Below are 20081 nucleotides of genomic sequence, written 5' to 3' on the forward strand. Positions count from 1 at the left end.
ACCTAGGTAACTGCACTAGCTGTACCATTAGGAAGCATCATCACCTCTCCCAGTTCCCTTTTTACTGGCGAGGGAAACTCTGTGGTATTGTGACACAGGGACACCTCCCTCTTAAATCAGAAGGATCTTAACAAAGAGCTTGAGAGGTGAACCATGGCCTCAGTCACTGTGTCCCTCACAAGAGCACACAGTTGCTGTCAGCGTGATCAGGACTGGCCTTGCACATGTGACAGGAAACATCTCTCCTCCCGAGGGGGCGCTGGGGGAGCTCATACAGCCAATGTTCAGCACAGACCCTCGACACAAGACACAGAAAGGCTCCACGGGTGTCACAGAAGTATCCTGACAGATAACAAGGAAATGCTGTGCCAGACGACACAGGAACAACCTTAACTACATCTGACATGGAATATGTCCATTAAATAGCTCCAAAACAAACACACGTTCCCAGGTCTGGAAGCTGCAAGGACACCATCATGTACAAGTAGCACAAAGCAGCGTAATACAGTTACTTCCCTGGCTACAGGTGACAGAGAGCACCCTTGCTCAAGGTGGGACGGAGCCATCTCAACAAATAATTCAGAAGCATTGCGGACATAGAAGATCTTTGTGGCACAGAAACACGTAGGAGGGTCATGAGCAGCTGTGCAGCTGGCACACAAACATGGAGATACTGTTCTCTTTTGGGGCAGGGGCTATTACTGCCCCATGGCATGTCTGCCCACTGCCTCGTGGCGCCCTGATCTCAGCTGGGGCCTTGCAGCACTACTGATAAAAATCACAGTCATAATAAATGCGAATGTGACTGGCATGAGAACTGCCAGCCAGGTGACACAGCAGAACCCATCTAATTGCCAAAGCCTCCAAGGGAAACGCATCTGTCTAATGCAGCGGTGCTGAGCCGGTTGCTGAAATGCCATCCCTCTGTGCCAGCAAGGCAACCCTGTCCTCCCCAGCAGCCTGCCTTTGTCACCGTCCCTGCTGGGGTGCTTAACCCAGAGCAGTCCCGTCCCACTCTCTGGGCACTTGCGACTACACGTGCTGCCCTTTCCCAAGTCACCCTTTGTGTTAAGACTGCTCTTTCCCTTTATCTGATTTCCCTTCTCTTTTTTCCCCCTCTGATGTGTTCCCGTGTCCCCGCACAGCCCGGGCCTGTCAGGCAGCTTTCCTGGACGTCCCGGGGGGCCTTTCGCCGCACTGCCAGTTGTTGCAGTTTCAAACTCAATTGTTCTCCTCGGTACTGAGGCAAATGGAGTCATTAATTACCTTCTATCGGCTGGGCCGAGTTCAGAACGCGATCAATAGCCAGCGCTTGTCATTCACGGCAGCCAGCCCTGCGCAGACCCTCACACTGCATTCGGCGCGGGTCCAGGAAGGAGCCCAGCGCTATCAGACCTGGGCTTCACTCTGTTTGCATCCTCGATGATTATTAAAGTAATACTGTACTCCCCACAGCAGGGACAAGGGCAAGCACTGGCAGCCCTAATCTGGCGATTTTTTCACCTGTGTAACTTTCTTGCCTTGCTCAGTAGGGTTTGAAAAAGGGAGACTATAAAATTTGGTTTACATTTCTTTCCAGGAGAATTTTTGCAGCCTTCTGAGTAATGTGAGAGAAGGTGTCATCTTCTGACCCGTCTCTAGATGGGTCAGTTCTGTATTTCAGCACGTAGTGGTGCTGCAAGAATTGTCAGGGCTTTTATCGTCATAATACAACTGGTGGGGAGAAAGACGAACCTGAAATGCAGCTGGAAAGGATCCCAAGTGAGGGCAGGATAGAGATGACAGAGCATGGAAGGGGCTGGTAAGGTCCAGCAGTGCATAAAGAAGGAAAGTTGTCAGGGATCTACACTGTGATAGTGAAAGAAGATACGGTACAAGTTCAGGTTATATACAGTATCCTGTAAAAATAGGGATAGTGGGAGATGAGTGCTGGCAAGCACTCATCAAGGAGGTATATCAGCCTTCGTGAACTCTGCAGTTGTTCAGATTCCTGTGTCCGTTTGTGTCAAGGGAATCCACAAGCCTGAATCTAAGTATGCTAATTGATGGTACTGTGCTGGTCTATGTGCCTCTGTAATTTGTGTCACTGACACATAAACTGCGTGTATTTGTTACTTACATGCTCAGGCTCAGAGCAGAAAGGGTCAGAAACAAAGGGATTTTTACGTTTTGAAATGAGAGTATAGCTCAAATGAGGAATCGGTGAGCAAGCAAGGCTGCTCATGCAGGGAAGTGTGCGTGCCTGACTGAGGAAGAGTGAGATGTGTGCCGGTGCCTGACAGCTGGGGGGCTGCAGTGCTTCTAACACAGGGGCTGTGGATGACAGAGTAACTCAGATGGAGCAGGGGTGGGCAGTGCAGCTTTAATGCAGGGCTTACATGAGCAAAATGGCAATGCTCAATGAGAATGTAAATGAAATGAATTGTGTGTGCAAATGTGTAATGAACTGTGTACTCAGATCTGTCTTGGATTATCATGGGAGCATGCAAATGTGCATTTAAGGAAGTGAGTGTGTGTATGCGTATGAAAATCATATGTATTTACTACAGCATCTAAGTGTATGATTGCAAATTCAGACCAGAGCATCTGTGAAACTAAGTCTGTTCAGACTTAGGTTTGTGCGTTAGATAGTAATAATCAGCACATCCAGCCTTACTGAATACACCAGTAAAGGCCTTTCAGGTGTTAGGCTGCAAGCAGCTGCCTCAGATGTGTGTACAACATGTACTACAGCGTGTATGGGCGTGTGTGCAGATGGGGTATGTTAGCCTGGGTAGTCAAAGCTGGTGACTTCTGTGCGAGCAGTCACTGTAGCTTTGTGAACTTTGGGTATGCCGGAGGGGAGTGGACATATTCTGCTCTCAGTCAGGTTGTTGCAAACCCACAACAATTCCCTTACCTCAGAGGAGGCACTGGGGATTTATACCATTGTAATGAGCGACAGAGTGTAGGTCCAGTATCTCTTACTAGCACTATTAGGCTTGACTGTTAACCAGATAGAAATGCAGCTGCCTCCAGGACTGGGTACACTTGCTTTGTTTATGTTGGCGGAGTAGGAAGTAGCACTATCACAGAGTCAGCCAGATCCTCTAGTTAGTGTAAATCTGCAAGTCTCTTGGTTATGCTGATTTACACATCCTGAAAGTTATCAGAAGGGTTATCCTGATTTATGCTGTTGTGGTGTCCACAACATTGCCTTTAGTGCAGAGCCCTCAGGGAGAGCTGCTGCCGCAGGAAAGCAAGGCACCGGCAGCTGTGCTGTTCCCTCTGCCAGGGCAGAAGGTGTTCTTAACATCCTTGGCATGACTTAGCTCCCTCCTCTCATCTTCCTAAGGCCATTTGTTGTGGAGCTACTTCTTGGCAGGATCCCCCCTTGGTGAGCACATTTAAAAGGGTGGCTTTTGTTAGCTCCAAAGAACAGAAGCAACGCAAAAAATTACATCGCATGCAGCCCTAACTATGCTTGTTTAGAGAAACTGCTTGCATTTATGAAGTCTTTGGTGCGGAAAGCAGGGTTGCAAATGACTGCATCAGAGCGACAGTAAAGGCCATTAATTTCCTGTTATGTTTTCCTGTGTTGGGGGCTTTATTAATTTAATTTTACACTGTCGAACAACAGCGAGCGCTGACACCGCCACACTCGGAGGGTTGTTTTTTTTCTCAAGCAGTGCTTTGCCTGACATGCAAATCAACACTGCTATCAGGACCGCTAGAGACAAGGAAGGGAGCAGAGAGCTGGGCTGTCCCCATCCAGCCCCATCTCCCAGTTTCTGGGAGATCCCTGACATTCAGTGGAGCACACTGACACTGGCACCTGAGAGGCCACCAATTCTAGGGCTCAGCAGATCTGGATCAGGCCATGGACACCTCTAATGCACAGTGTAGAAAATATGAATTCCCCTTTAGCCCGCTGGGTTCCATTGGCTTGGTCCCACACTAACATGCCTCTTAGTACCGCCTTTCCTTCCATTTCCCTTGTTCTAGACTCTCCCTTCGTTTCATTCCACTTTATTTTCCCCTCATACACACTTTTACCTTAACCTCGCAAGTCAAAGAAGGCTGTGCCTGCCCCTGAGCCAGATGCTAGTGAATCATGTTATTGGAAGCCCTTCTGAGTCAGCACTAAACCAGTGCTCAAGCAGAGTGTTTTTAGAGCTGCCATTTTTGACATGCCATAAAACAAAGGCTCCAATCACTCAGAGTCATTAAAATTCCCATGGCATTTTTTGCAAGAGTGCAGACATTAACCTGGCTGTCCTGAACAAAATCCAGCCTGAGTGATTACCCACAGCATATCTTAATTCTCCTGTGGTTTCATTTGGACATGGCACAGCAAAATTTCACTGTTGATGCTCTGTATTGTTCAACATCTGCCATGGTCCACCCGAGAGTCAGCCACGTTTCAGCAGTAAATGAGATCTTCAGAATGGGAAGGTTAATAAACAATGTATTATACAGGATGGGTAATTGGAAAATGCCATGCAATGAAAGAGCTACAGGCTTGTGATATGCTGCAGTCTGCTTGGACTGTCACCATGCAAACTCTTTTTTTGAATGCTCATTCCTATAATAACTGTAAGGCATTAGTAGAGTAATTTGGACTCTTTCTGCATGAACTCATGTAGAGGCCCTTACTGATATATGAAGGATCCTATACTGATATGACATCTATATGTCGGAGGTATGTTCCGAACTGTAAGAGGGTCATCCCGAAACAAGAGGTGTCCCAGTCATGGGTAGCAATCAATTTCACAAACAAGAGAGGGCTGTGCAGACAAGAGCCATAGGCATCTTTGAGGCTTAGCTAGTGGGGTATTTTTTTAATTCATTGGGATTTAGTAAAGTTGTCCCAAACTCTATGATAGTTCTGATCTGCTTGCAAGGTCAACTCTTCTGTTCAAGGCCTACCTCTTCCCACACTAGGTGCCAAAAGCCAAAGCAAAAAAGCAACAGCTCCTTTGGGAAACCAAGCACGGAAGTGTACCTGTCCTTTGTAACAGCCTTTTCTAAAGCATCTGAGAGAGGACTAGAAGGCACTCAAGACTTGATGGACATTTCTTACATAAATGCCTACAAACCTGTTCCGATGCAGATCCCCTACCTTAAAAGCAGAATAACACCTCTAAGCTCTCAAAAAAGCAGAGCCAGTGAAAGAAATCCTGACCTACTCCACATCCAAATGGAAACAGCAATATCCATGACCTAGCTCCTGTTCTGGCACTGTGCTCCTGTGTCTTTTCCTGTAGCTGTTGACCTGTCTGGGAAGAGGACTTCGTACCTTGAACCTGATGGGATGTAATTAGTAGGATGCTTAGATGAATGAAGGAAAAGCAAAGGAGAAATATGGACCTAGGCATTATTTTTAGGCCCCTTGACAAAATTCTGATATTTTAAAGGGCCTTAAAATGTTCATGAATTGCATTTGACACCTAGTCAAAGTGCCCTTTATTTTATCTGACTGATGCATGAAAAAATCACCTTTAAAGAATTATCAGTGGAGACAGACAGAAGACAGACAGACATGTCTGCAGTGTCTTGACAGACAGGTATCTGTAACTCCTTCTTTCAGGCCATCTACTGTTAACAGAGCTGTCCCCATATACAAGGTCTTAGTGCTTAGCCTACCCTCTGCAGGCCAACACAAAATGCTGTTCATTTCAGGTCTTGCTTGGCAGCCGCAGAGGTAGCTGGAGGAAATCCAGTATTCCCTGAAAGGGTCTTAAAATGTTCACAAACAGCATTTTTCTTTAATGCAAGTTCTTGTGGCAAAATTAAGAATACTGTTTTTTCTGTCTCTCTCCCCTCCTCTCTAGTCACCTCTTTGCCCCTCACCTATCCAGCCAGGATTCTCACAAACTAATCACTTGGTGAGATGTTGTTACAGGGATCCCGTGAAACAAGGCTGGAGGATCTGATGCTATCACTTGGGGAAGCAAAGAGCTCCTGCTTTCCTTCCAAACAGCAGCAGCCCACATTTTGGGAGGAGGAGGGGATTCTCTCTGGCCCTGACTGAGAACAAGGTGCTCAGTGTTTTCCTTTAGCACAAGAAGACACCCCTCTATAGGAATGATTTCCATCTACGAACAGCAAGCGATGCTTAACATTACATTGATATAGACTTGGGAGTGCAGAGATAGCCAAATTAGGAGCTAATTGGTGCACTGGGGATTGTCTGTTGGGCTCCCTTGGCTGCCGGGATGTGATCGGAACGAGGAAGAGAGAGTAAGAAAGGGAGAGAGCAGGAGCCATCCTCTGCTAAAGGTTGGGATTCCTGAGGCCGCTGCTGTCTAGTGCTGTCAAGGTCAGCAGGTTCGGGTTCACTGAACGGTCAGGATGGTTTGAATTACTGGCACTGCCTGCCGATTCCTTCGCTCATCGTGATCTGTCTTCCAGCCCCGGCTGCGGGATGCTGCTCCCCAGCCATGTGCTGCGCTCGGTGTGGGGCACAGGGAATGTCAGAGAGGCAGATGCTCTTGTTAAGAGGATAAGTTTTTAGGAAGATTTAAGGAGCCAAGGCAAAGCCGAAGAAAGACACATACTCCATGCCCTGAGCATGTGGAGGACAGGCTTCCAGAAACAGCAGTTCTGATCCATTTTTCTTTTACCTGGAGAACTGTCCCCTGCAAGCTTCTGCCTTTCATGAAAGTTAGGAGAATGGCTTGAACAGGGCCTATCAAACCCTTATGGGGTGAAAAACCTGTTGGTGAAGATTTTTGTCCAATTCTATATAGGTAGAATGTTCAGTGAGCAAAGACTAATATGTGAGTCGTTATGTAAACCACACTGCTGGGACATTTTCTCCCCAAACACATATAGCTGTGTGACCAGGGGTCACACAGGCCTGTTCCTACAGGCCTGTCTGTAGAGAGCACCTCAAGGTGCTCAGAAAGCTGCCTGCAAGCGTGTACCCCAGCAGGCAGGCTTGAAGCCACTGAAAGGGACCTCACCAGAGCAGGTGGGGACAAGCCATGTCTCCAAGGCTGTGAGTATGCACAGGCAGGCTGCTAGTGTCACAGACGTGTGCCTGGGGTGGCATCAGCTTGCGGCTGAGTGCCTCTGTCTGTGTGTGTGTGTGTGTATACTGTACCCATGTGCTGTCCAAGCATCCATAGCAGCAGTGCCAGCAGAAGTAAGCACGTGAGAAAGAGCATGGCAGGAGAGAGTAACAAAAGGGAATCATAAGAGAACTGGGGGCTGTGTGGAAGTAGTGTCCAGTGTTTGTCTTTGACAAAAACTTCTCCACAGGCATCATTGACTGGCTTTCAGTGGAGTTGCACTACAGAGAAATCTGGCCCTCTCAGTCCATAAGCTAGAGTGCTTATTTTTGCTTCTTATTCTGAGGTTTGTCATGTACCTCTGTGAGTCAGTTACCTCCTAGGTACAGTCAGCTACATCTGCCCACAGCTATGTAAGCTTTCGTACTTACTCCTCTACATCTGCCTACCATGCACATTTTTACACCTGGAGGAAACTCAGAGTAACATTGAGAATGGAGCTGCAAGGCACTGCCCATACCTGGTGCCTTACGTGAGGCCTCTTGCACAGCACTCTCAGTGCTCACCAAGACATGGAAGAGATCAGGGTTAATATCATGCAGTCTCCTCTGTAAAAGTGAAGCCCCCATCTCCTGTAAGCTCGGCACAGGTATTCTAAGCAGGTTCTCTGTGTGGCCTGGTCCCTATGCATTAGGAAGTACATTGTGCCTACCATCACCTCTGCTCTTGACTCCTCTCCCAGTTCCCTCTTCCATTGCAGAGCAATGGACTCTGGCAAGAAGGGTCAGGGACAGTGCCCAGTATCGTGCTGGTTTACATTAATGAGATACACACAGTGTAATCCAGCAATGGAGTCAGCTCTACAAAAGGGGGTAATAGCAGGCTGCCATGAACAGAGCAGCTCAGGTAATTGGTTTATCTATCTAGAAGCAGTAGTAGCAATCTCTGCACAGACAGAGTAGCAGTAAAGTCTCTTCCTTAAGGCTATTTCCTTTGTCTTTTCAATTGCTTGCACATCCATGTGAGAGAGAGAGAGAGAGAGCGAGGAAGAGAGAGAGAGCTAGAGAGAGAGAGAGGGAGAAATGTTAATTTGTGAATTAATGGCTTTTCTCAGCGGAATTGTAAATTCAAATGTCACCTCACAGGGTGACACTACGCTGGGCTGCTGAAGAAGCAATGATAAGATTCCCCCCCCATCCCTATGCCGACATATACCCATGCCCCTCCCCTCCCTGAAAGATAGCTACGGAGTGGAACATGCTACTTTTAATTTGCAGTAACACCACAGCAGAGGGATGCAAGAATGACTGCTTTCCGGCCCTCCCTTCCACAACAAGCCGGGCCACATCTTTCCCTTTCCACCTCTACCTCCTTCCACCCCCTCTTCAACCCCTCCCATTTTAAACTGAGTCCAAGACAACACATTATCTCAACTCCCCCCACCCCAAACTAATCAAAGGATGAGCTAAGGGAGGGCTCTCTAGAACGGATGCCTCTGCAACCCTCTCCTCTCCTGCAATAATCAGGTGAATTAATGACCCTGAAGTTAAAGTGAGCGCTGATACTCAGGCGTTGTGCAGCGTAGGGGAGAAAGCCTTCATTGTTTTCGAGCAGGAGGCGGGCAGCAGCAAGGGAGATTCATGGATGGAGATTGAATATGCAATTTTCTTTCACCTTGCCAAGAGCTGCCCCTGGGCTGTGCCTGGCCTAAATTTTTTTTTCGTCTTGCCATCTCTGCCTTATCCGGCCCTCCCACCTCCCTTCCATTCTTTCCAGAAAATTACCTTCAAAATTGATTTCCACTTTTACAAACAAATATAATGGGAACATGAGGGGGAAAAAAAAATCTTGGGCTGTGATGAATTAGGGCTGTCAGGTGCTTCCAAGTCTCCTTTGTTTTTGTTTTACTGCCCGTTAGGTTCTTTGTTTTTCCAGCAACTGGGAATAGTGCCCCTGCCCACACAGTCCCTACGGTCCATGGCTACCGTCACAGGCAATGTCCATCACCTGATGTCATCACTGTGTTATCCCTGCTCTCCATCACTGTGATGCAAACAGACACTGCTAACAGACTGCCCCAGCCCTTTACACCAGGATGCAACTGATCTCCTCGTGGAGACACTGTATGTCCCACACTGCTGGTGACCTGGCTTCTGCAGCCACTGTACACATCCGTTGAGTTGCCTCAGATCTCCTTCACCCTGCCCCTCCAGTTCTCCTTTGCCTTATTCAACTGATTCTTGGTGGAGGTTTCCCAGCCCTCCCTGTTCCATAGATCAGCCTGGGTCAACGGCATGTCACCTTGATCCCTGTTGTGCCTCAGTGCCATGTCACCTGGATTCCATAGCAGTATTGCCCTTAAGTCTCAGTGCCTTGTCACTTGACCCCAAAATAGTGTCATCCCTATCTCCTACTGTCATGGCACCCTGATCCACCAGTCTCATGTCCCATTGCCAAGTCACCGACAACCCTCTAAAATAGCATTTGCCTGGACATTGCCAGCTACTCCTGATCCCTTTTGCAGTTTATTCTGTCATCCACTGTGCATTAACCTGAGATCCTCATGGATCCAGGCACCATGCTCCCTCTGACTCCCATACTCTACAACCATGAAAAAATATAGCAGTCACTTCCCTGAATGCGGGCAGAACCAGTCCACAACTCATCTAGAGCAAGCAAGAAAATCCTGAGACAGGCACCAGCAAAGCAATGGAGCAGCCTCTGCACCGGTGGACACAGGGCGCAGGCAGAGACACTGGGAGGAGTTGTAGCTGTCTGACTCCTGTTGACGCATTAGCTGCAACAGCCCCTCCCAGGAGTGAGTCAAAAAGTGGAAGGAGAAGATCTAACCACAAACTAAATACCCATAAATAAACAGTCAGACAAGCACACATTCACAGCACTCACACAAATAAACTTAAAGAAAAGCTCTACACATAAGTAAGACTCACAAAACGTAGCCAATAACATTTAAAGACACAAGAATGCAAACTGGGACACAGGAAGTACTAAAGCAGGTGCATGTCAATTAAATGTAATTTCTGCATAAACAAGTAACTTACAAAAATGTACATACACTAACTAAACGAAAACCTGGAACTCAAGAGAATTTCCTTAAATTCACATATACAAAATTAAGTCATGTAAACAAATACAAACTATTTACATATATAAACAACCTTCACACAGGCAAAAACAACTGAGATATATATACAACATACACACAAATATATAACCCCAATGCAAATACACATCTGTACAAACTATATACAGAAGTGCACAGCACTAACAGGCTACATATTCATATCCAGCAACCACAAAGATACAGTGATACTCCAAGTATGTAACAACACATACACACAGAATATACATACAAATATACAACATTCACATATATGCTCAAAATGTGAATACAAATACCTGGCATTCATAGAAATACATAGGACTAATGCTGAGCTGTACATGCCCAGACATCCATATGATCCACAGTATGCATACTCCTACTAGGCAATATTATACACAGCTTAACATACACATTTTCCAGGTCTGCATAGGCATGCACAAAAATACGGGTCCAACCTGCCACTCACCCCAGTAGATAAGCACAGATGTGAAACCAGTGATCCTAACACAGAAATACAAAAAACAAACAGGCGTGCATTCCTAGAGACACAAATACACAAGCAGAGACACACACAAATAACAGCTGAAGCCAGACCAGCTTGTCTTCAGATAGTACCAAACCCTGCCAAACTAAGCAGCACTCCAAGCTTTAGAAGCAGAGCATTCTGTCCAAACTGCTTTCTGTGATGTAAGCTGTTAACTCTCCCTTACCTGAAGTCCTTCTGAGCAATGCGTACCCCCCAGACCCTCGGGGGGGGGTGTGCACACACAAATACTGGCTTTCTTGCTTACAGACTGACTGATTCATGGTGCAACAGCCCACATTTCTGACAGTGCTGGGCTGCTTATGCACTGTCGTCTCCTTTACCCAGTCTCCCCCTCCTCTCTTTTTCCTCACATACTCTCCCTTTTCTGACTGTCCTCCTGCAGTTTATTTAGAGCTGTGCAGGATGAGCAGCAGGCGTTTTTCTTATGTCCTCCTAGGAGTCTCACCAGCCAAAGAACCTCAGGAGGGAGAAGTGGGTGGCTGCTGAGAATAAACTCCCTCTTCAATTTACATTTTCATCTAGAATGGAAGGGAGTGTTACCTACACTTCTGTGTATAGACACAAAGAGCCTGGATGTCCCCCGTGACCATCGCTGCAAGCTGATAGCCACTGGAAACTCAGCCACATTGCATGGAACAGCACAGTCCCAGGGAAAGTAGAAAGACACTGTGAGAGTGTGAAACGCTCCAGAAACTGCGCACTCCACGTGCACAGCCGTAAACTGCTGCGTGCACACCCCACAACTGTGTGTGATGGTCGGAACGTGGGGTTAGCACCTGAGGCAATGTAACTGCGTGTGTCTCCAGTGTCATTAAGACTATTGCTGACCCGCAATAAAGCAATCATAGAGAATAACGCAAACACATCAGCTGTGGTGACAAGAAATCACAGCATGAAACAATGCGGCCACACCACAGACAGCGGTGCTGTTGTGTCACCTGCAGGGGTCCAAACACACTCTGTTGTCTTCAACAACACAACTCTTTTGGGAGAACAGAAATACACCGAATATGCCCAGAGATGAACATACATCAGGTGCCATGATACAGACAAGTGGAATGACTCACTCATACTCTTTGCAAACATATGCAGGCAGCATAAGAAAACTAATGTATTTCCCTACAGGACAGTTAAGGGCTGGACCTCTCTATGCTAGTACAACTACAGCACTGGTAAGGCATCATCATACTGCAGATGACAGCATAAGCACGCTGTATGTCCTGAAACAACCCCAGTATGCTCTGGAACAATATGGTCATACTTTGCAAAAAAAAAAAAATTTTCAACACAGGGATGCAGTGATGTAGGCATATCAACTTCACTCACATGGCCAGGTGACAGTCTGTTGTCAGTCAACACATTACATCAGCTGCAGTAACAACTATATGAATTGCAGTGATAGTACGATACAGCCCGCACCGGTGTACCAACAATTGCCACGTTGAAACAACCTTACCGCATGCAATGGTGCTGACATACCACCAGAAATAATTCACAGCTGCCTCCGTGAAGAGTGTAATGGCCTTGAGTGTAATGGGGCAGCATAGCAAGCAGTGACACAGTTAATCTCATCATTAGTGCTGCAAACCCACAACCTATAGAGATACAGTTACAACAATACAATAACCACAGCCACACTGCCTGCAAACACATATATTGATGCCACTGACAATGACATAAAGTCACCTGAAATGTCACAGCCACATCTCCCAAATTATGTTATCATTGCCACTCTGAAGAACACAAATGGGATCATACTTGCAATGGCACACGCATCTGCTCAAAAACTCAGACCTTCTTAAGCACTTTACACGTCTTTCTGCACTACTTTCTACTTCAGCAATTGAGTTCAAAATTTTCTTCAGGACAGTCTATGTATCTAAAAAAACAACTTTTAGGACTGGGACTGTTGCAGATCTGCCTGCCTCATGCCCCACCTGAAGGAGACATTTCTACTTTCCCAGTAGGAAAATGAGATTATGGCCAGGTAGGCAAAATCCCCAAGCTGAACACTGTCAAAACCCTGCCCTGCAGTCAAGAGTCCTCCCATTTGGAGTGAGGGAAATCCACCTGTACCAAAAGCAATGCTTCTCAGTAGAGGGTGTCATGGTAATAACAGTCAGAAAACGATGCCTGCAGCACCAAAGAGAAGTGCAGTGACGCTGCCCATCCTGCAGCTACATGACTAAGTGCAAGAGCTCCTACTGCTCGTAAGCAGCACCCTGCTCTGCATAGCTCAACCCCATTTTGAAGAGTACGGTGAATCACCTGTACTGATACAGCTCTTTAGAAAACACCACCAGACCTGCCGAAATGTTGGTGACCCTTTACTGTCCCCCTGCACTGACACAGCCCTGCGTCACTTACTTCAATGTAAATCACTAATCATCAAAATGACAGGTGAAGAAAGGAAAGGAGGAACTTCTGCCTTCTGAGGTTTTCTCCCTCATCTCCGCTGGGGATTCCTTTACTGCAAACAGCCTGAGTATTATTGCCATTTACAGTAGCAATCACTCCATCCCCTCCTCTCCCACAAAGCTACTGCTGATATTAGCACTGATCATACTAACAAGACTGTGGGTTTTATTACTACTGATACTAATAATACTGGACACATTACGTCTGCTCCCGCCAATAACAGGCTGCAGATATGATCCCTGCTAATGCTGATAATACTGGGGGATATTATCTCTGCCATTGTCGGCACTGCAGATATTATTGCCAGTAATGCTGTCAAATACTACAGATATTGTCAGTGACCAAGATTAATAATGCTGAGATTGTTACAGCACCAGCCTCACTGGAACACAAATCCCAAATGAGAATTTGGGTCTATAGAGGAGCATGTTTGTGGCCTGCTATGGAGAGAAAGAGCTGTCTCTATTAGGAGTGGTTTTGTAGAGGTCCCAAAAGTTTCACCCACCTGGAGATGCTGTGGTATGCAGGGGACAGTCTGAAATATTGTTTTCATATTATCTAATTGTCTGTATATATCTACATCTATCCATCCATTTATCTATCCATCCTTCCCCTTCTTCCCATTTCTCCCTTCTCTTTATACAGTGCTCAAGACTACAGTATGAGTGATACTAATTTTTTGTTAGTGCCTCTGGGTCACCCCAGTTCTCATCCTTTTAGCTATCAATGAGGGGGTTATGAAACAACAGAAATATTTGCATATTATTTTTCCCCTTTATCCTTCTGGACTTCTTATTGCTGCTCTTTAGTCTAACAATGACCCTGCTGAGCTTGGGCTGCCAACACAGCATAGTAGAACATTAGGATCATGAAGAGCCAGGAATTCCTGCTTCCAGCTGCAGCTTGGTACTGCAAGACCCTCAGTGGTCTTGGGAAAATCATTACATGCTGCAGGGCCACTTCTGCCTCTGGAAGATGGTGGGTGTAAATGGTGGGGAAGGTCAGAGGGAAATTACAGCAACATTGGCTGTGCCCACAGACCGCAAGAAATGCCACACTGCACTGCACAAGTGCTGGTTAAGATTTTTAGCCAAATTATTTAAAAAAATGTAGGAGACCAACTAAGTTAGAGGGTTTATAATCACTGGTGAAAAATTGAAACAAGAGGAATATATGGTCTTAACAGGGCAAATCCTGACCATCCTTCCTAAGCACTCACTTGAGGAAGACACAGTGAGTTTTGAGGAAAGACTTGTGACGTGACAGTTCCTTGTTGTGACATGACAGTTCCTTGTTGTGACTAGTAGGCACTCAGGGGTACCGCCCTGCTAGCTCTCTCTCAATACCATAGTCTTCCCAGGCCACCCTCGCAGTTGCAACCAGCACATTTGGTAGGTTGGGATTTCCCCTCTTCCCTCTAACTCCCTGTGAGGGACACACCTGGCTGTCAGCGTCCATCGCTGAGCCCACCTCATGCATCCGTCTGGCTCCTTCTGTCCAACTCGGGAGTTCTGCTACATCATCTTGACACATAATTATCTCTCCTCTTCTTAATCATCTGTGCTACTGTCTAATGCAGGCACCAGCTGCAGCAAGGAGGACCTGGGGGAGGGGGTGTGCTCACATAGAGGCTCCTCTGTCTTTCTCCCACCCTGTTCCCCCCCAGCCATCACAGAGGTTGCTAACAAGGTTTTCAGAACCAGGGATTCAGGAGCAGCTTGGTACTTCCCCCCTTTCTGCTGAACTGCATTCATCACGGAGGAATCCTTGAAGCAGAGCTGGTCCAACAGAGTGGAAAGAAAGAGAGAAGAGTGCTGCTTCTTCTGCGTCCTTTAGAGAAGAGCCACACCCAAAATGCTGGGAAAGTAGATGTGCATTGGGAGCTCAAAAAGGGCTTTTCAATGCGAGAATAAACCCTGCAGTTAAGAAACTGCAACAGTGCTCAGAAGCTCTGGGAAATACTGAGAAGGTGCATACATCCAACATGAGCATGAAAGAAATACCTGCACTGGACTTCTTGACAGCTTTCCTAATCCACATCACAGCTAGGAACAATCAGAGCCCTCAGAGCTACAGGGGACGTTGTCCAGGAGTGAATGCAGGTCACCGGCTGTGCAAAACCTCCCCTTGAACCCTTCTAGCCTTAGGACCGCACCCGGCAAAGTGGTGATGTCTTTCAGCATTTCTTAAGGCCAGTGTTAGCCGAGATAACTCAACTCTTGGCTAGGGGTGTTCAGCAGCTGGCAGGGTGTCCCATGCGAGGTTGCTCTGGGACGGGAATGTGACATCTCCCTGCGGCAGATATCTGGGATGGCAGGATGAAGGCTGTTCTCTAAGGCAGTGGCAGCTGTGTCATGAGAGCTAAAGTCAAGTAATATCTCCAGGGTTGTCTAGTACCTTTTTGATTCCTAGTGGGATATGTGGGCTCTTGGCCAACAGCAGGGAGTTGCAGAGTGTTGCTTGCCCTTCATAAATCAAATCTGGGATGAGTTAAGGACAGACACAGAGAGTTGTTCTTACTGTCAATATATCATTGTGAAGTGTCACAGTCTTAGATGGCTGCTTGGTTGTTTTTGTGTTTAACTGTAGTGCCCCAAAAACGCACAGGTTCTGGGGCTGGAAGTGACTGTGTGGCTGCATCTAAAGTAGGATGATCTTTCTAGGTATTTGGAAAGAATAGCTGCTAACGCCAGATTGAACTGCTTCATTTCAAAATGAGCTATGGAGGCACTATGTTGAGAGCTGGTGATCACCATGCTGGACTCTATGAGAACAGGGGTTCACAAAACCCCCAAATAACTGCCAAGAGATTTGCACAACCGTTAAAGAAACTTCTCACTCAGTTTGAAATGTCACTATTTCCGGTATATGTAATGATGGGAAATGCTGGAGGGGTTTGCAATGTTTGCAGTCTCTTATTCCTGACATTTTTTGACTTTGAGGCATTGACTCAGCCCTTCCATTGCTACACTTTTCTCTTAGCTGGGCCCTACTGCCATCTAGCTGGGAAATGGATCTTCCTCTGGGGCCTGATCCAGTTTCCAATGACATCAGCAAAAATCTTCCCATTTGCTTTAACAGGAGTTGGATCGGGTCCTTGCCTCTAGTTTTACTTTGTATTAAGGAGAAAGGGGTCACAATGACTGCCTTTTTTTCTTGGGATTACTGTGTTTATTTGGATCAAAAACTTACAGATGTGAACCTCACCAGAACCAATGCTGAGAAAATGACTAGCAAAACCCCAAAACGCAGCCTCTCTCTCTGGAGAACTTTCTCTTCTCACCACGTACCCCAGAGAAACCTGGTATTCTCTTGCACTGCGCAGCCTTGGGGTTACAGCACACGCAGCACACTGAGCCACCTGTACTGCTAAAAGGTCCCCCCACGCAACAGGCAACACTGGAAAACAACATACTGAAGGCAGGGCTGAATTGAACAAACTGGTCAGGCACTACTCTTAGAAAAGTTCACCTTCTGGCCCTCAATTCTTGAATGCATCAAAGAGCAAGATTTAAGAAAAAAAGTTTACAAAACCACCATAAAAGCACAGAGACCTTACCCGCCCCTCCTGACTCAGTCTGTCTAGACCTGAGGCTCCAGCTTTTGGCTCATTTCAGGATTCATTTTGCCCTAAATCCTTCCCAGCAGGTAGGAAGGAAAAGGAGATAGCTTAATCCTGATACCTTAGAGCTCTAGCAAACGCCTTAGATAACAACCTTAGGGCCACAGTACTCAGAAGACCTCCTGTTCTGCCTTCAGACTGTTGCAAGCATGGCAGTTCTGCTGTGGTAAATGCTACCCATCGAAAACTGGGCCCTTATGATCACCAGCTAATGTAGCTCATGGCACATCACAGGGCAGGAACTTGTTTGCAAGGGGAATGAAAGATAACTCCCACATTGCTGGTGCTTCTCCGAGATGGCATTTTGTTTGAAAATGAGTGAGTCGGGGAAACCATGTTTACCCACAGTTCAAAGTCCGGGCACCTGCTGGCACCTGGGGAGTTCAGTTCCAGCCGTTTCCAGCAGTGAATGAACTTGGGATCAGCTCCAGCAATGGAGACGGCTCTCTGCCTGCCGAGCAGATGTCTGGAGACGCAGCCTGTCATGAAAGGGCCTCGGAAGAAGAGCATTCCAAGCCAGCAGGGCAGTGGCGGGGAACTGGTCTCTGTTGCTAAAACTGATCTAGCCCCTGGAGCAGCTGCAAACCTTGGCCTGAAATTGGAGCCTGTACATGGGGACAAAGAATATAAAAGGGAGGATGAGCTTCTCCCCTCCCCCTACCTTCATCACGTTTCCTCTTCTCGCCATTCGACCGAGGAATCCCCAGGATCCCGTTAATGGAGTAAGAGCCCACTGGATCATTGGAGGCACTGGAGACGGGAGGGGATGCTGTGCTGGGCACTGGACAAAAGGAAAAGGGAAAAAGGGCCATGAGGAGAGCAGCACAGCACTCAGGGATCCCCCAGCTGAAAGCTACGCGTGCCGCCAGTCTCATAGGAAAGCCTGGACACTAAGCAGACTCCCAGTCCCTCACACGGAAGGCCTCATACTCGCTCTACTGCTAATGTTGCTGCATCCCAGCTTTGCCAGTCTGTTCCTATACCATAGCTCCACAGCCTTCCAGTACAGGGCCATCAATAACAAGCAAGTGTATTCCATCAAGAAGCAAAACCTTGTTGTTATATCCCAGTTCAGAGCAGGCTTCCCAGTGTATGCCATGGTAACTGAGTGCAGTGCTGCACGGGTCACATTTTCTAGTGACTTCCTAGTCCGTCTGTATTTTGTCCATCTGTCATTTCCTCTCAGCATTTTTACACCAGGAATGCACATGTCCACCCAAAACATTCACTGAAAGATTACCTTCTTAGCATCGGTTAGACGCACTTCAGTTTTGGGACAATAAATTCAGTTCCCTACTAGAACAAATGGTGAGTTGGTCATACACACTCCAACCCAGGTTAATAAAAATGTAGTGTCTTCCTTTTATGCTGACCAATGTCAACAGGCACACTCCTCCTGCCACTCAGGGCTGTCCAAGATTGCTCATGAGTTCCCCAACCAGAAATGACAAGTCATCCAGACTAGAAATGATCACTTCATGATAATCAAGGCTCTAGACTACAGAACAAGCAGAGCTATGCATCCAGTAGGCATGCCCATTATGTCCCAGCATGTCCCAGTAATGGGGAGAGTATCCCAGTTCTCTTACAGGCCACTACCTGTCATTCAGCTCATAAAGCACTGACCTGAAGCAATCAATGCCTCCAATACAAGCCTTCCAGGATGGAGCAGAACCTGTCAATGCTATCCGATGTAGACCCACACTTCCCAGTACGTCCAAGAGCAATAAGAGACTCCAGTAGCAGGCACTATCCCAGCTCAGCCAACACTTTCCCTAGACATTGCACTACTTTTCCAAGAAGGAATAATATCTGCCAACGCCATCTGTTGTGGTCAGTGATTCCTAGTCCAGTGAGCAAGTCCAGACTAAAAGGGCATCCAGAAATGCTCTTCCATACTGGCCCATTCATTTCATTGTGCTCCTGAACACTGTTTGTGTACAAGATTATATCTGCCAGCTCTGTCCCATGTAGAACAACACTTTCCAGTAAACACTTGTATAACAGCTGGTTCTCAGTAACCAACAGTATCTTCGGCCATGAATTAGCCACTGTATTTCACAGTATCCCAGAATACAGCATGTTTTTTCCTGTTCTGAATTGTTCCTGGATAAAGCTATGCTAGCAACAGCAGAGACATCAGTGAAAAGTACCTCATCACACATCTAGCACAGTACCTTTAAACATAACAGACTTGGAGATATTTGGTCACTTTATTACAGCCTCCATCTTCTGCTCACCTCAATAAACCCATCTCCCCCAGCAGAAAATGCATTTTCTCGGTGAAATACACCCATGGGATACCTGACTGTAGAGCTAGAACAATAAAGAACTCAGTTGTGAGGCACCAGGAATATCTTACCCTGGTCTGTGTATTACTAGCTCTAAGAAATGGACCAGTTCCAGCAAAGGGAAAGAAGAGGAATTGGGAGAGAGAGGGGAAAAGAGAGTCAGAGTAAGAAGGAGACAAAAGGTGAAGACTGGTGCTTAGACAGGATAGCGGTAAATGCTTCTCTCTAGGGAGGTGAAGGAAAGAGTGTGAACGTGAAATGGATGTTAAGGCAGAATCACTTTGGACAAACCCCTACCTTGGGCTGGTTTCTCTGCTATGATTCCCTTCTCTGCAATGCAATGAGGGAAATGAAGAACAGAAACCTCTGATTTCCATTGAGGTTTCTTTTCCCCCACCCCCTCCGCCCTTTTGCTCTGTTTAGCATCTGCTTGTCAGACTTTTTTCCCTCAACTGAGCTTCATCCTCATTTCCACCTTTCCTGTCACCACCCGTCATGCCAGTTTCCTTACCGATAGTATGTCCTGGTGCAGTCACACCTGTCCCGCTCCCGTCTGGTGTTGGGTGAAAAGGTTGCTGAACTTTGGTTCTGATGATCCTGGAAAAGAGCAAAACATGTTCAGAACTCAACTGCAACTTTTCTGTGCCTTTGCATACCCGCAATCCCAGCTGTCAGAACCTGAAGCCTGATCTGAGCTCCGGGCACAGCAGAGTGGCTTCATTTGCCTTCTTGTCCCCCTGATTCCACTGCTTTAATGGTCCAGTTCCCAGAGAATTGCCCTTGCTCTGCTCTGTCGTCTTCTCCCCAGACGTGGGTATTCACTGCATAACTATGGTGCTCAGTGAACGCGTTAGGATCTCCTGTGTGTTAGCAATTGCATTATCATTTATGATCTGACCTGCCAGCATGATCACAAGGCAGTCTTTGCAGCTAATAGAACCACTGCTGGATTTACAAACGGTGTAGATTTAATTTTGCTGTGTACCTAAAAAATACCTTTCTGACATAAAACTGTATGCTTTGAACTGATGGAAGGCTTACCCAAAGCCTGTGCCCTTCATAGAGAAGAAGGTGGGAGCAGAGG

The 20081-nt window shown here is 46.8% G+C and overlaps 1 protein-coding gene across 10 annotated transcripts in view; it reads right to left on the bottom strand.

Annotated features, from left to right (window-relative positions):
* The window catches only part of PAX2 (paired box 2), a 96899-nt gene that overhangs the window by 30458 nt on the left and 46360 nt on the right, over positions 1 to 20081 (bottom strand). For 8 of the 10 annotated variants that reach the window (XM_054205822.1, XM_054205825.1, XM_054205820.1 and 5 more), the window contains 2 exons: positions 19509 to 19594; positions 17368 to 17487 (listed from right to left, as the gene is read on the bottom strand). In XM_054205822.1, coding sequence (XP_054061797.1) covers positions 17368 to 17487; positions 19509 to 19594 — 206 coding nt within the window. The remainder of the gene's footprint in view (positions 1 to 17367; positions 17488 to 19508; positions 19595 to 20081) is intronic. The other 2 variants (XM_054205826.1, XM_054205823.1) reach the window with 1 other exon arrangement.

This window comes from Rissa tridactyla, chromosome 6, assembly GCF_028500815.1.
Source record: "Rissa tridactyla isolate bRisTri1 chromosome 6, bRisTri1.patW.cur.20221130, whole genome shotgun sequence".
Taxonomy (NCBI): Eukaryota; Metazoa; Chordata; class Aves; order Charadriiformes; family Laridae; genus Rissa; species Rissa tridactyla.